The sequence below is a fragment of the Zosterops lateralis genome (assembly GCF_965231275.1).
Source record: "Zosterops lateralis genome assembly, chromosome: 24".
Classification (NCBI taxonomy): Eukaryota; Metazoa; Chordata; class Aves; order Passeriformes; family Zosteropidae; genus Zosterops; species Zosterops lateralis.
Genome location: NC_139784.1, coordinates 5,365,308 through 5,381,679, shown reverse-complemented (window position 1 = coordinate 5,381,679; position 16,372 = coordinate 5,365,308). Strand labels below are relative to the sequence as shown.

General features: G+C 40.7%; 1 protein-coding gene across 2 annotated transcripts in view; it reads left to right on the top strand.

Annotated features, from left to right (window-relative positions):
- The window catches only part of KPNB1 (karyopherin subunit beta 1), a gene marked incomplete at its 3' end in the record, with an annotated part of 50,749 nt that overhangs the window by 24,764 nt on the left and 9,613 nt on the right, over positions 1 to 16,372 (top strand). For both annotated transcript variants that reach the window (XM_083877576.1, XM_083877577.1), the window contains exons 11-15: positions 5,898 to 6,089; positions 10,588 to 10,718; positions 12,105 to 12,252; positions 12,492 to 12,563; positions 15,449 to 15,593. In XM_083877576.1, the coding sequence (XP_083733702.1) occupies positions 5,898 to 6,089; positions 10,588 to 10,718; positions 12,105 to 12,252; positions 12,492 to 12,563; positions 15,449 to 15,593 (688 nt within the window). The remainder of the gene's footprint in view (positions 1 to 5,897; positions 6,090 to 10,587; positions 10,719 to 12,104; positions 12,253 to 12,491; positions 12,564 to 15,448; positions 15,594 to 16,372) is intronic.

Genomic DNA, 16,372 nt, shown 5'->3' with positions numbered 1-16,372 from the left:
AAAAATCTCTAGGGAAAGGTGTTTGGTCCATGTGGGATTTTTGTTGAAGGGAAACCAGGTTTTAGAGTTAAAAATTGCCTGTTTAGGGGCTTTTGGAGCTAAAAGTTGTGCGGTTGGTTGGTAATACAGGTGAATTTTTGGGAGGGATTGGAGGTAAAAGTCTTGTGGTTCTTTAGAGGACAGTGGTTTACATGGGATTTTCATTTAAAGGAAATGAGGAGGATATAATTGATTTTGGAGCTAAAAATTGGTAATACAGGTGTTTGGTAATACAGGTGAGTTTTTTGGGAAGGATTGGAGGTAAAATCTCATGGTTCTGTGGAGAAAAGTGGTTTATGTGGGGTTTTCATTTAAGGAGAATCAGGAGGTTGTAATGCGATTTTGGAGCTGAAAATCGCTTTTTTAGAGGCTTTTAGAGGTAAAAGTTGTGTGGCTGTTTGCTAATACAGGTGAGTTTTTGGGAGGGGTTAGAGGTAAAATCTCGTAGTTCTGTGGAAGAGGGTGTTTGGTCTACATAGGATTTTTGTTAAGGGAAATCAGGAGGTTGTAATGTGATTTTGGAGCTAAAAATCGCTTTTTTAGAGGCTTTTAGAGCTAAAAATTATGTGGTTTGGTAATGCAGGTGAGGGAAAGATTTGGAGGGCAAAAATCTCTAGGGAAAGGTGTTTGGTCTATGTGGGATTTTTGTTGAAGGGAAATCAGGAGGTCGTAATGTGATTTTGGAGCTAAAAATCGCTTTTTTAGAGGATTTTAGAGCTAAAAATTGTGTGGCTGTTTGGGTATAATTTGAGGTTTTTTTGGGAAGAGTTTGGAGAGAAAAATCTCGTGGTTCTTTAGAGGAGGGTCTTTGGTTTGAGTGGTTTTTTCATTTAAGGGAATTCGGGATGATATAATCTGGTTTTGGAGCTAAAAATCGCTCGTTTAGAGGTAAAAATTGTGTGGTTGGTGATACCAGGTGAGTTTTTGGGAGGGGTTGGAGGTAAAACTCTCGTTCTTTAGGGAAAGGTGTTTGGTTTACATGGGATTTTCATTTAAGGGAAATCAGGAGGATATAGTCTGGTTTTGGAGATAAAAATCACTTTTTTAGAGGATTTTAGACCTAAAAGTTGTGTGGTTGTTTGGTAATACAGGTGGGTTTTAGGAAGGGTTTGGAGGTTAAAATCTTGTTTTTCTATGGAGGAGAGTGCTTGTTTTTTTCATTTAAGGGAATTCAGGAGGATATAATCAGGTTTTGGAGCTGGTTTAGAGGCTTTTAGAGCTAAAGGTTCTGTGGTTTGGTAATACAGGTGAGTTTTTTGGGAGGGGTTGGAGATAAAAATCTCGTGGGTCTATAGGGAAAGGTGTTTGGCCTACATGGGATTTTAATTTAAGGAGAATCGGGAAGATATAATGTGATTTTGGAGTTAAAAATCACTTTTTTAGAGGCTTTTAGAGCTAAAAGTTGTGTGGTTGTTTGGTAATACAGGTGAGGTTTTTTGGGGAAGGGGTTTGGAGGTAAAAAAATCCTGTGGTTCTTTAGAGGAGGGTCTTTGGTTTGAGTGTTTTTTTCATTTAAGGGAAATCAGGAGGAAATAATCTGGTTTTGGAGGTAAAAATCACTTGTTTAGAGGCTTTTAGAGCTAAAAGTTGTGTGGTTGTTTGGTAATACAGGTGAAGTGTTTTGGAGGTAAAAAAATCTCGTGGTTCTATAGAAGAGGGTGTTTGGTTTGTGTGGGGTTATCATTTGGGGAAAATCAGGAGGATACAGTCTGGTTTTGGAGTTAAAAATTGTGTGGTTGTTTGGTAATACAAGTGAGGAAAAGGGTTTGGAGGTCAAAAATCTCTAGGGAAAGGTGTTTGGTCTATGTGGGATTTTTGTTGAATGGAAATCAGGAGGCTGTAATCTGGTTTTGGAGCTAAAAATCGCTTTTTTAGAGGATTTTAGAGCTAAAAGTTGTGTGGTTGTTTGCTAATACAGGTGAGGTTTTTGGGAGCAGGGTTGAAGGTAAAAAAACCTCGTGGTTCTATGGGGAAGAGTGTCTGGTTTGAGTGGTTTTTTCATTTAAGGAAAATCAGGAGGATATAATCAGGTTTTGGAGATAAAAATCACTTTTTTAGAGGCTTTTAGAGCTAAAAATTGTGCAGTTATTTGGTAATACTTTGGTAATAATTCGGTGAGGTTTTTTTGGGAAGGGTTTGGAGGTTAAAATCTTGTCATTCTGTGGAAGAGAGTGTTTGGTTTTTGTGGGGTTGTCATTTGAGGAAAATCAGGAGAAAATAATCTGGTTTTGGAGCTAAAAACCTCTTGTTTCGGGGCTTTTGGAGCTAAAAGTTGTGCGGTTGGTTGGTAATACAGGTGAATTTTTGGGAGGGGTTGGAGGTAAAAGTCTTGTGGTTCTTTAGAGGACAGTGGTTTACATGGGATTTTCATTTAAAGGAAATGAGGAGGATATAATTGATTTTGGAGCTAAAAATTGGTAATACAGGTGTTTGGTAATACAGGTGAGTTTTTTGGGAAGGATTGGAGGTAAAATCTCATGGTTCTGTGGAGAAAAGTGGTTTATGTGGGGTTTTCATTTAAGGAGAATCAGGAGGTTGTAATGCGATTTTGGAGCTGAAAATCGCTTTTTTAGAGGCTTTTAGAGGTAAAAGTTGTGTGGCTGTTTGCTAATACAGGTGAGTTTTTGGGAGGGGTTAGAGGTAAAATCTCGTAGTTCTGTGGAAGAGGGTGTTTGGTCTACATAGGATTTTTGTTAAGGGAAATCAGGAGGTTGTAATGTGATTTTGGAGCTAAAAATCGCTTTTTTAGAGGCTTTTAGAGCTAAAAATTATGTGGTTTGGTAATGCAGGTGAGGGAAAGATTTGGAGGGCAAAAATCTCTAGGGAAAGGTGTTTGGTCTATGTGGGATTTTTGTTGAAGGGAAATCAGGAGGTCGTAATGTGATTTTGGAGCTAAAAATCGCTTTTTTAGAGGATTTTAGAGCTAAAAATTGTGTGGCTGTTTGGGTATAATTTGAGGGTTTTTTGGGAAGAGTTTGGAGATAAAAATCTCGTGGTTCTTTAGAGGAGGGTCTTTGGTTTGAGTGGTTTTTTCATTTAAGGGAATTCAGGATGATATAATCTGGTTTTGGAGCTAAAAATCGCTCGTTTAGAGGTAAAAATTGTGTGGTTGGTGATACCAGGTGAGTTTTTGGGAGGGGTTGGAGGTAAAACTCTCGTTCTTTAGGGAAAGGTGTTTGGTTTACATGGGATTTTCATTTAAGGGAAATCAGGAGGATATAATCTGGTTTTGGAGATAAAAATCACTTTTTTAGAGGATTTTAGACCTAAAAGTTGTGTGGTTGTTTGGTAATACAGGTGGGTTTTAGGAAGGGTTTGGAGGTTAAAATCTTGTTTTTCTATGGAGGAGAGTGCTTGTTTTTTTCATTTAAGGGAATTCAGGAGGATATAATCAGGTTTTGGAGCTGGTTTAGAGGCTTTTAGAGCTAAAGGTTCTGTGGTTTGGTAATACAGGTGAGTTTTTTGGGAGGGGTTGGAGATAAAAATCTCGTGGGTCTATAGGGAAAGGTGTTTGGCCTACATGGGATTTTAATTTAAGGAGAATCGGGAAGATATAATGTGATTTTGGAGTTAAAAATCACTTTTTTAGAGGCTTTTAGAGCTAAAAGTTGTGTGGTTGTTTGGTAATACAGGTGAGGTTTTTTGGGGAAGGGGTTTGGAGGTAAAAAAATCCTGTGGTTCTTTAGAGGAGGGTCTTTGGTTTGAGTGTTTTTTTCATTTAAGGGAAATCAGGAGGAAATAATCTGGTTTTGGAGGTAAAAATCACTTGTTTAGAGGCTTTTAGAGCTAAAAGTTGTGTGGTTGTTTGGTAATACAGGTGAAGTGTTTTGGAGGTAAAAAAATCTCGTGGTTCTATAGAAGAGGGTGTTTGGTTTGTGTGGGGTTATCATTTGGGGAAAATCAGGAGGATACAGTCTGGTTTTGGAGTTAAAAATTGTGTGGTTGTTTGGTAATACAAGTGAGGAAAAGGGTTTGGAGGTCAAAAATCTCTAGGGAAAGGTGTTTGGTCTATGTGGGATTTTTGTTGAATGGAAATCAGGAGGCTATAATCTGGTTTTGGAGCTAAAAATCGCTTTTTTAGAGGATTTTAGAGCTAAAAGTTGTGTGGTTGTTTGCTAATACAGGTGAGGTTTTTGGGAGCAGGGTTGAAAGTAAAAAAAACTCGTGGTTCTATGGGGAAGAGTGTCTGGTTTGAGTAGTTTTTTCATTTAAGGAAAATCAGGAGGATATAATCAGGTTTTGGAGATAAAAATCACTTTTTTAGAGGCTTTTAGAGCTAAAAATTGTGCAGTTATTTGGTAATACTTTGGTAATAATTCGGTGAGGTTTTTTTGGGAAGGGTTTGGAGGTTAAAATCTTGTCATTCTGTGGAAGAGAGTGTTTGGTTTTTGTGGGGTTGTCATTTGAGGAAAATCAGGAGAAAATAATCTGGTTTTGGAGCTAAAAACCTCTTGTTTCGGGGCTTTTAGAGCTAAAAATTGTGTGGTTGTTTGGTAATACAGGTGAGGTTTTTTTGGAAGAGTTGGAGGTAAAAATCTCGTGGTTCTATGGAAGAGGATGTTTGGTTTACATGGGATTATCCTTTAAGGAAAATCAGGAGGATATAATCTAGTTTTTAGAGGTCTTTAGAGCTAAAAATTGAATGGTTATTTGCTAATACAGGTGAAGTTTTGGGAAGGGGTTTGGAGGTAAAAAAATCTTGTGGTTCTTTAGGGAAAGATGTCTGGTTTACATGGGATTTTCATTTAAGGAAAATCAGAAGGAAATCACCTGTTCTGGAGTGGTTTAGAGCCTGAGTTTTCTGAATTTTTGGAGGCTTTTAGAGCCCCAAATCTCTGGGTTATCTAGGGAAGAATACCTGATTTGCCTGTGCTCTTCATTTAAGGAAAATCAAAAAGATATTTTCTGGTTTTGGAGCTAAAAATCCCTGGGTTAAATGAAGGAGAACGTTTGATTTGCCCGTGCGCTTAATTTAAGGCAAATGAGAAGGTCATAACCCCTTTTTGGAGGCTTTTAGAGCCCAAAATCCTCGGGTTAATTGAAGGAGAATATCTAATTTACACATGCTCTTAATTAAAGCAAATTGAAAGGAATATCACCTGGTTTTTTTGGAGAGTTTCAGAGCCCAACATCCCTGGGTTAATTGGAGGGGAACATCCCAAATCCTGCATTTGATCCATAACACAGCACTCACATTAAATCACCTCAGATCTGCTTTGGGACTCTGGTAGGGAAGGATATGGGGAAGAAATGCATGTGAAGGAGTGAAAATTTTAGTGTTTACTGAATGAAAATGTTGCCTTCAATTAAAAAAAAATATTTGGTGAAGGTGTTTGTAAAAGGACATTTGATCCATAACCTGGTGCTCACATTGAGTCACCTCAAATCTGCTTTGGGACTCTGGTAGGAAAGAAATGCATTTGAAGGAGTGAAAATTTTAATTTTCTACTAATTTTAATGTTCTTCTAATGTTCTAATCTTCTACTGAATGTAGAAGTTGCCTTCACTTTAAAAAACACCAAATCCTTGGTGAAGGTGTTTGTAAAAGGGGATTTGATCCATAACCTGGTGCTCACATTAAGTCACCTCGAATCTACTTTAGGACTCTGGTAGGAAAGAATATGGGAAAGAAATGCATTTGAAGGAGTGAAAATTTTAATATTTAATATTATACCTGAATATTTAATATTATTTCTCTGAATGTAGAAGTTGCCTTCTCTTAAAAAAAAATATCCTTGGTGTAGGTGCTTGTAAGAGGGATCACGTTATGGGACAGAACCGTTAATATAAAATAAAATAGAAACAAAAATACAGGATTGGGACAAACTAATTTTTTTTTTTCCCCTGTGTGTCCCCAGGCCATGCCGACGTTGATCGAGCTGATGAAGGACCCCAGCGTGGTGGTGAGGGACACCACGGCCTGGACCGTGGGCAGGATCTGCGAGATGCTGCCCGAGGCCGCCATCAACGACATTTACCTGGCCCCGCTGCTGCAGTGCCTGATGGAGGGGCTCAGTGCCGAGCCCAGGGTGGCCACCAACGTCTGCTGGGTGAGGGAGACTCCAAAATCCTGCCAGGAGTTCAGGGGAAAGGGAAAAAACACCTCCTGGTGGGATCTCAAAGGGCTTTGTCGTCATTGGGGTTGTTCGTGATAATGGCGTTGGTTGTGTTGGATCTTCTGGGGATTTGGTGGGGAATTCCAGGGGTTGGGGGTTCAGATCTGCTGGGAAAAAACACGTCCTGGTGGGATCTGGAAGGGTTTTGTCACAACTGAGGTTGTTCTTGATACCAACGTTGGTTGTGTTGGATCCTCTGTGATTTTGGTGGGGAATTCCAGGGTTTGGGGATTCAGATCTGCTGGAAAAACAGCTCCTGGTGGGATCTGGAAGGGTTTTGTCACAATTGAGGTTGTTCCTGATAGTGGTGTTGGTTGTGTTGGATCCTCTGTGGATTTGGTGGGGTAATTCCAGGGGTTGGGGGTTCAGATCTGCTGGGAAAAAACAGCTCCTGGTGGGATCTCAAAGGGCTTTGTCATCGTTGAGGTTGTTCCCGATAGTGGCGTTGGTTGTGTTGGATCCTCTGTGGATTTGGTGGGGAATTCCAGGAGTTGGGGGTTCAGATCTGCTGGAAAAACACCTCCTGGTGGGATCTGGAAGGGTTTTGTCACAATTGAGGTTGTTCCTGATAGTGGTGTTGGTTGTGTTGGATCTTCTGTGGATTTGGTGGGGTAATTCCAGGGGTTGGGGGTTCAGATCTGCTGGAAAAAACACCTCCTGGTGGGATCTCAAAGGGCTTTGTCATCATTGAGGTTGTTCTTGATACCAACGTTGGTTGTGTTGGATCTTCTGTGGATTTGGTGGAGAATTCCATGGGTTGGGGGCTCAGATCTGCTGGGAAAACCAGCTCCTGGTGGGATCTGGAAGGGTTTTGGAGTAATTGAGGTTGTTCTTGATACCAGCATTGGTTGTGTTGGATCTTCTGGGGATTTGGTGGGGCAATTCCAGGGTTGGGGGTTCAGATCTGCTCCAGGAGATTGTTCAGATGTTTGGGGCTTTTTCCTTGAAGGAAATTTTCTTAATGTCCAGCCTGGATGTTGTTTGAGGTGGTTTGGTCTTGTCTGACCGAATCTTTCTAAGTTTTCCACATGTTTCTCCCATTTTCCCTTCACATTTCTCCCCTTTTCCCCTCACATTTCTCTCCTTTTCCCCTCACATTTCTCTCCTTTTCCCCTCACATTTCTCTCCTTTTTTCCCCTCACGTTTCTCTCCTTTTCCCCTCACGTTTCTCTCCTTTTCCCCTCACATTTCTCTCCTTTTCCCCTCACATTTCTCTCCTTTTCCCCTCACATTTCTCCCCTTTTCCCCTCACATTTCTCTCCTTTTTTCCCCTCACATTTCTCCCCTTTTCCCCTCACATTTCTCTCCTTTTTTCCCCTCACATTTATTTCTCCCCTTTTCCCCTCACATTTCTCCCCTTTTCCTCTCACATTTCTCCCCTTTTCCCCTCACATTTCTCTCCTTTTCCCCTCACATTTCTCCCCTTTTCCCCCTCACATTTCTCCCCTTTTCCCCTCACATTTCTCCCCTTTTCCCCTCACATTTCTCTCCTTTTCCCCTCACATTTATTTCTCCCCTTTTCCCCTCACATTTCTCCCCTTTTCCCCTCACATTTCTCTCCTTTTCCCCCTCACATTTCTCTCCTTTTCCCCCTCACATTTCTCCCCTTTTCCCCCTCACATTTCTCCCCTTTTCCCCTCACATTTCTCCCCTTTTCCCCTCACATTTCTCTCCTTTTCCCCTCACATTTCTCTCCTTTTCCCCCTCACATTTCTCCCCTTTTCCCCCTCACATTTCTCCCCTTTTCCCCTCACATTTCTCCCCTTTTCCCCTCACATTTCTCCCCTTTTCCCCTCACATTTCTCTCCTTTTCCCCTCACATTTCTCTCCTTTTCCCCTCACATTTCTCCCCTTTTCCCCTCACATTTCTCCCCTTTTCCCCTCACATTTCTCCCCTTTTCCCCTCACATTTCTCTCCTTTCCCCCTCACATTTCTCTCCTTTTCCCCCTCACATTTCTCTCCTTTTCCCCTCACATTTCTCCCCTTTTCCCCCTCACATTTCTCTCCTTTTCCCCTCACATTTCTCCCCTTTTCCCCCTCACATTTCTCTCCTTTCCCCCTCACGTTTCTCTCCTTTTTTCCCCTCACATTTCTCTCCTTTTCCCCTCACATTTCTCCCCTTTTCCCCTCACATTTCTCTCCTTTTCCCCCTCACATTTCTCCCTTTTCCCCTCACATTTCTCCCTTTTCCCCTCACATTTCTCTCCTTTTCCCCTCACATTTCTCCCCTTTTCCCCTCACATTTCTCTCCTTTTCCCCTCACATTTCTCCCTTTTCCCCTCACGTTTCTCTCCTTTTCCCCTCACATTTCTCCCCTTTTCCCCTCACATTTCTCTCCTTTTCCCCCTCACATTTCTCCCTTTTCCCCTCACATTTCTCCCTTTTCCCCTCACATTTCTCTCCTTTTCCCCTCACATTTCTCCCCTTTTCCCCTCACATTTCTCCCCTTTTCCCCTCACATTTCTCCCCTTTTCCCCTCACATTTCTCTCCTTTTCCCCTCACATTTCTCCCTTTTCCCCTCACATTTCTCCCTTTTCCCCTCACATTTCTCTCCTTTTCCCCTCACATTTCTCTCCTTTTCCCCTCACATTTCTCTCCTTTTCCCCTCACATTTCTCTCCTTTTTTCCCCTCACATTTCTCCCCTTTTCCCCTCACATTTCTCCCCTTTTCCCCTCACATTTCTCTCCTTTTCCCCTCACATTTCTCCCTTTTCCCCTCACATTTCTCTCCTTTTCCCCTCACATTTCTCCCTTTTCCCCTCACATTTCTCCCCTTTTCCCCTCACATTTCTCTCCTTTTCCCCTCACATTTCTCTCCTTTTCCCCTCACATTTCTCTCCCCTTTTCCCCTCACATTTCTCTCCATTTCCCCCTCACGTTTTTCCCCTTTTCCCCTTAAATTTCCCCCATTTTTCCCTCACATTTTTCCCCTTTTTTCTCTCAAGCTCAGCCCTGTTCCCATCTGGCTCCACTCTCCTGTCAAGGGCTTTATTGAATATAAATTAAAATATATAAATACAAATTCATATATAAAAATAGGCACATTTGTATCTTTATATACTTTTCTTTATTTATATAATTTTCTATATTTATATTGTTACATTACAACAATATTTATTTATATATTTATTTATATATTTGTTATAACAAATTTATATATTTGCTATAACAATATATTATTTATATAAATTTATATATTTGTTATAACAATATATATTATGACAATATATATTATATATTATTATATATTCATATTAATTTCTATATTTTGTATGGGTTTATCTATACAATTTAATATATTTAAATAATTTTGATGTGATTTTTATATATTTATTATAATATTATTACATTTATTATAATTTTATATTTTATATATTATATATATGTATATATATAAATATATTTTCTTTTATATGTATATATATATATGTATATGTATATATATATGTATATATATATATGTATATGTATATATATTATAATTTTATCTATTTATCCACACACACTTTAGTGAATTCCACAATTAATCCCTGGCTTGCTCTCCCAGCAAACACTGATTGACATTTTAATTATCCCAACTCTATTTTGTGGCTCTGGCAGGGAAAAAATCAAGGAAAAAAATGGAATTTTAGGAAAAAAAACTGAATTCACTGAGTGTAGAAGTTGCCTCTAATCTGGGAATACTATGGGAACTGTCCCTTCTATTGTGGGGTTGGGAAAAAGTATTTTTTTGGATTAAAAATTTTATTGAATTACCTCAAAGGCCAAAACAAAACCTGGAATGATCCCAGAAATAATTTGGGAATCAGAATAGATTTTTTTTCCTTGATTCTCTGTGTGGTCTCCATGTCCCAAGTGCCTCCCCCTGAGCTGGGGAGGAGGATTTTTCCTGTCAAAACAACTCCTAGAAATGACAGAATCCTTTTCTTTTTACAACTCCAGAGTTTCCCAAGACTCTGCAGCACAAAAGGGCTTTTCCCTGTTGTGTCACCCTGGCAAAAATCCAGGTGCCTCTTGTCTCCTCATGAGGATTCCTCAGTGTTTTTAGAGTAAAATTTAAAAAATTTAAAAGTTTTTAGCTCCTCTCACTCACCCCCAGCACAGTTAAGCTGCTCTGGAATTGTTCATTTTTTTAGTTTGGGACAGTTTATTTTCTTTTGTTGGATTTTTTGGGGGGATTTTGGAATGAAATCATCTCCTGATGATGATTCCTGGGTGATTTTTAGAGTAAAATTAAAAAATTTAAAAACTTTTATCTCCTCTCACCCACCCCCAGCACAGTTAACCTGCTCTGGAATTATTAATCCTGCACATTTTTTTGTTCGGGGCCGTTTATTTTCCTTTTTATTGGATTTTTGGTGGGATTTTGGAACAAAACCTGAATTTTGGAGCTGTGAGGATGAGAAAACCAATGATATTTTGTGTTTTAGGCTTTCTCCAGCCTGGCTGAAGCTGCCTATGAAGCTGCAGACGTGGCTGATGATCAGGAAGAACCAGCAACTTACTGTTTGTCCTCCTCCTTTGAGCTGATCGTGCAGAAACTGCTGGAGACTGCAGACAGGTAAAACATCTCCAAAACACCTTTTTGATTCATTTATTTCTCACTCCACGTTCTCAGGCTCTTCTTGGCAGCTGAAATCTGGGTGTTGGATTAAAATGTGGCTTTATTTGGTAGTAAAAAAAACCCCAGAGGATGCAAATCCCAGGAAAACAGTTTTTCCCACTGAATAATTTCTCATAATTTTGTTCATATCTGGTTTTAGGAAGTCCAAGAGTGTCCCTGGTGTTTTTCTTAGAATTTCTCTCGTTTTCCTTTGAATTTCTCTCGTTTTCCTTCAAATTTCTCCCGTTTTCCTTAGAATTTCTCCCGTTTTCCTTAGAATTTCTCCCGTTTTCCTTAGAATTTCTCCCGTTTTCCTTAGAATTTCTCCCGTTTTCCTTCTAATTTCTCCCATTTTCCTTTGAATTTCTCCCGTTTTCCTTCGAATTTCTCTCATTTTCCTTCAAAATTTTCTTGTTTTCCTTTGAATTTCTCTCATTTTCCTTTGAATTTCTCCCATTTTCCTTCAAATTCCTCCCGTTTTCCTTCGAATTTCTCCCATTTTGAATCTCCCCATTTCCCTCACATTTTCCTTCACATTTTTGAGTTTAACTCTGCAGTTTTCAGGCTCAGCCCTGTTGGATAATCAGGACTTGCAGCAGGACATGATCAGGGATCCCTGTTTTTCCTTTTCCTGATATTTTTTGTGTGGTTTCCATCCCTTCCCACCAGCTCCAGGTGCTCCCAGAAGAACCAGGGACCTCCTTAATCCCCCATTCCCATCCCAGCTGAAACAGAAAATAAATGAAGCAAAATATTCTCCTCTCAGATGCAGAAAAAAAAAAAAAAAAGGCTAAAACTACAACTTTCTGGTGGCTTGAAGGTCACAATAAATGTGACAGCTCCAGGCTCAATCCCTGGATCAGCTCCATGGACTGATGGAGGATTTTTGCTGCTGATTCTCCTTAAAAAACTCATCCCAGTTGAAAATTTAAACTCTTTTTCTGTTTTCCTTTAAATCCAGCCAGGATTTGGAGTGTGTGGCTCAAGGCTCTGGAGCCCAAAAACCATCTCAGGTGCCTTAAAATCCAAATTTCACACCCTCAGAGGTGTCTGGGCAGTGGCTTTTACCTGACACCAACTCTGAGCCTCTTTCTGTCCCTCTCTCCTTGTTGTCAGAGCTGCTGAAAATCATTTAAAAAACCAAAATTCATTAAAAAAACGAACGTGCCAGAAGTGGCTTCACAAATTCACTTCATTTCCAGGCTTTTCAAGTGGCTCCTGTTTGTCACAGCACTCAAATGGAGCTGTTGCTGCTTTACTAAAATTATAAAATAAATTAAATAAAAAAAATCTGTTTCCAAGCACTGGGAAACTGCAAATCTTTCCTCCTCCTGTTTTTTGCAGACCTGATGGACACCAGAATAACTTGAGGAGTTCTGCCTATGAATCCCTGATGGAAATAGTGAAAAACAGTGCCAAGGACTGTTATCCTGCTGTCCAAAAAACCACCCTGGTCATCATGGAGAGGCTCCAGCAAGTGCTGCAGATGGAGGTGGGGAAATCCTGATTTAAACTGGGAAATTTGGGCTCCTCAATCCCTGGGAGTGTCCAAATCCAATCCTGGGGGGAGGTGGGAGGAATAAATGGGATTTAAGGTCCCAAACCACTCAGGGGGTTCTATATTTAGATTTTTCACAGCCCCTCTGCTCTGAGATCTGAAAAGAACAAATATTTAAAGTACAACCTGGAGCTGCCTCTTCTTTACATGTGGGGTTTTTATTCTCATTCCAGTCTCACATCCAGAGCACCTCAGACAGAATCCAGTTCAACGATCTCCAATCCCTCCTTTGTGCTACTCTCCAGGTAAATCCCTCTTTTCTGGGTTTGTTGGGGGAATAAAGGGATTTTTTGAGGCGTTTTTGTGCACCTGAAGCTCCAGGCAGTGAGGATTGAATGGAAAAAGTGGAATTTTGGTGGCAGCTGAGACGTGGGAGGTGGTGCAAGGTTCAGGAGTCTCTGAGCTCTGCTCTGGTGACAAAATCCAGGGCGATGTGACTCAAAGAAAAGCTGATTTTAGAAAAGGTTGTCTGTGCTGTCAGGTTGGTTCCAGCCTCAACAATCCCACAGACAACAACAACAACAACAAACAGCAAAAAATAAAAAATAAATTCCCTCCTGGCTTTGATTTTTTTCATCTGCATCTCGTGCTTGGTGCTCCTGATCCAAATGACACCAATTAAAATGTTCTGAGTGTCCTCAGAATTCCCAATTAAATTAATGAGCCACCAGTGCAGTTCCTGCTGCTGCTGCAAACTCCAAAAAAAAAAAGATTTTTACCCCAAAAATCAGCCCAGAGCAACCCAAGGTGGATTTGAGAAATTCTTTATTTCATCCTCAAAAATTTTGTGGTTGTTTTTACTCTTTTCTTTTGAAAACAATGGGAAATGGGAATAATCTGTCCTGAAGAGTTTTAATGGGGAAGTTTTAACCTGGAATCTCACAGGGAGCCCAAGTGGAATTAAACTGCCAGTTTTAATCTCTAAATGTTGTTTTTTTATTATCCCAGAATCTGAATTCTTTTACCCAGTTGCAGCAAATACTTAAAAAAAATCACTGAGAAAAATTAACAGAGAAAAATTAATTTTTCAATATTAAAAATATTAAATCTATGGGTATTTTACCTAATATTTTTTTGTTGTTGTTTTGCTGGAAATACAATTAGCAACATCCAGCAGAGGAAAAACATTTGTTAAAATTTAAAATGAAGTGAGAAAAATCCCATCACTGGGAGGAGGAATAAGTTGGTTTCATGGAATGTATTCTTGTCCATGGAATTTGGGGCTTTTTAAACTCCCTTTTCACCCAAACCATCCTGTAATTCCATAAATCAAATCTTAATTATATCAATAGCCAAAGTCCATCTTGGTGGAGTGAAAAATTAAACTTTAAATGATTATTTTCCTCTGGAAATTAAGGATTTTTTTTTTTCTTTTCCTAGGAATTGTGTTGTAACCACTTCAAGCATTTCTAAACTTTTAATTCAGGAGCCAAACTTGAGTCTCAACCCCTTCAAGCTCAGCTGTGACAGAAAATAAAAAAGATTTCATTATTACATTTTTTTTAATAGGCTAAATTTGGGCTGGGTCACATTTAATTCCAGCTTCCAAATGGCAAAGCTTTGAGAGAACAGCCAGTGCAGCAGAAAAAAGGGAAAAATTCAGCTGGAAAATCTGAATGCAGCCAAATCAACGGGACTTTGCAGCCACAAAAGGAGATTTTTTTTTATTTTGGGCAGGGAAAGGGTTCAAACAGCAGCTTTTTAATTTTTATCACAGCTCCCGGGGCTCTGGGGAAGCTTTATTTGTGGGATGAGCAGTGATTTTTACCCATTTTCCATGATTTTTCCCCCAGAACGTGCTGAGGAAGTTGCAGCACCCAGGGGTTGTTGTAATGTTGGGATGATGGTGATTTTTGCAGGTTTTTCATGATTTTTCCCTGGAAAGTTGCAGCTCCAATGGATGTGGGAACGCTTTATCTGTAGGATAAGCACTAATTTTTTTTCCCCTTTTCCATGTTTTGCCCCCAGAATGTCCTGAGGAAGGTGCAACTCCCAGGGGTTGTTGGAATACTGGGATGATGGTGATTTTTGCAGGTTTTCCATGACTTTTCCCCAGGAAGTTGCAGCTCCAGTGGATGTGGGAACACTTTCCCTGCAGAACAAGCACTAATTTTTCCCCCTTTTTCCATGACTTTCCCCTAGAACTTGCTGAGGAAGGTGCAGCTCCCATGGGCTGTAGGATAAACAGTAATTTTTCCCCCTTTCCCATGATTTTTCCCCCAGAACGTGCTGCAAGAAAGTGCAGCTCTAAGGGCTGTGGGAATACTGGGATTATGTTTGATTTTTGCAGGTTTTCCTTGAATTTTCCCTGGGAAATTTCAGCTCCCAGGGCTGTGGGAACACTTTCCCTGTAGGATAAACAGCAATTTTTCCCCCTTTTCTATGACTTTACCCCAGAACTTGCTGAGGAAGGTGCAGCACTCAAGGGCTGTAGGATAAACAGTAATTTTTGCCCCCTTTCCCATCTTTTCCCCCAGAATGTCCTGAGGAAGGTGCAACTCCCAGGGCTGTGGGAACACTTTCCCTGTTTTCTATTTTCCATGATTTCCCCCCAGGATGTCCTGAGGAAGGTGCAGCTCCCCAGGGCTGTAGAATAAACACTAATTTTCCCCCCTTTTCCCTGTTTTCCCCCCAGAATGTCCTGCGGAAGGTGCAGCTGTGGGAACCCTTTCCCTGCAGGACAAACACTAATTTTCCCTCTTTTCCCCGTTTCCCCCAGAATGTCCTGAGGAAGGTGCAGCACTCAAGGGCTGTAGAATAAACACTAATTTTCCCCCTCTCCCATGATTTCCCCAGAATGTCCTGAGGAAGGTGCAGCACTCAAGGGCTGTGGGACAAGCACTAATTTTTCCCCCTCTCCCATGTTTTCCCCCCAGAATGTCCTGCAGAATGTGCAGCTGTGGGAACCCTTTCCCTGCAGGACAAACACTAATTTTCCCTCTTTTCCCTGTTTTCCCCAGAATGTCCTGAGGAAGGTGCAGCTGTGGGAACATTTTCCCTGCAGGACAAACACTAATTTTCCCCCTTTTCCCTGTTTCCCCCCAGAATGTCCTGCGGAAGGTGCAGCTGTGGGAACACTTTCCCTGTAGAATAAACACTAATTTTCCCCCTTTTCCCATGATTTCCCCAGAATGTCCTGCGGAAGGTGCAGCACCAGGACGCCCTGCAGATCTCAGACGTGGTGATGGCCTCGCTGCTCAGGATGTTCCAGAGCACTGCTGGCTCTGGGGGGGTGCAGGAGGACGCCCTCATGGCTGTCAGCACCCTGGTGGAAGGTCAGGAACGAGCTGGGAACAAACCAGGGATGGGGTTGGATCCAGGAATTTTGGGCAATGTGGTGAAAAATGTCATTTATGGCTCTGGGGTGTTGCATCCGTGGAAGTGTCCGAGGTTTGAGCAGCTTTGGATAGGGAAAAGTGTCACTTTTTAAAGGGTCCTTTTCATCCCAAAAAATGCTGGAATTCCAAAATCTAAACTGCCTTAGAGCATGGAATTTTGGATTCTTGTATTTTCTTATTATTTCCAAGGGAAAAAAAATGTGTTCACCTGTCTGAAGTGTCCAAGGCCAGGTTGGACAGGGCTTGGAGCAACTTGGGATAGTGGAAAGTGTCACTTTAAGGTCCTTTTCATCCCAAAAAATCAAAGGGATTCTGAAATCCAAACCACCTTAGAGCATGGAATTTTGGTTTCTTGTAATTTCTTATAATTTCCAAGAGAAAAAAATATGGATAAGGCAGTAAAGGAGAGCTGGGGTTGTTTACTTGCCTGAAGTGTCCAAGGCCAGGTCGGACAGGGCTTGGAGCAACTTGGGATAGTGGAAAGTGTCACTTTAAGGTCCCTTTCAACCCAAAAAATCCTGGAATTCTGGAATCTAAACCACCTTAGAGCATGGAATTTTGGTTTCTTATTATTTCCAAGGGAAAAAAAATATGGATAAGGCAGTAAAGGAGAGCTGGCATTGTTTACTTGCCTGAAGTGTCCAAGGCCAGGGCTTGGAGCAACTTGGGATAGTGGGAAGTGTCAATTTAAGGTCCCTTTCAACCCAAAAAATCCT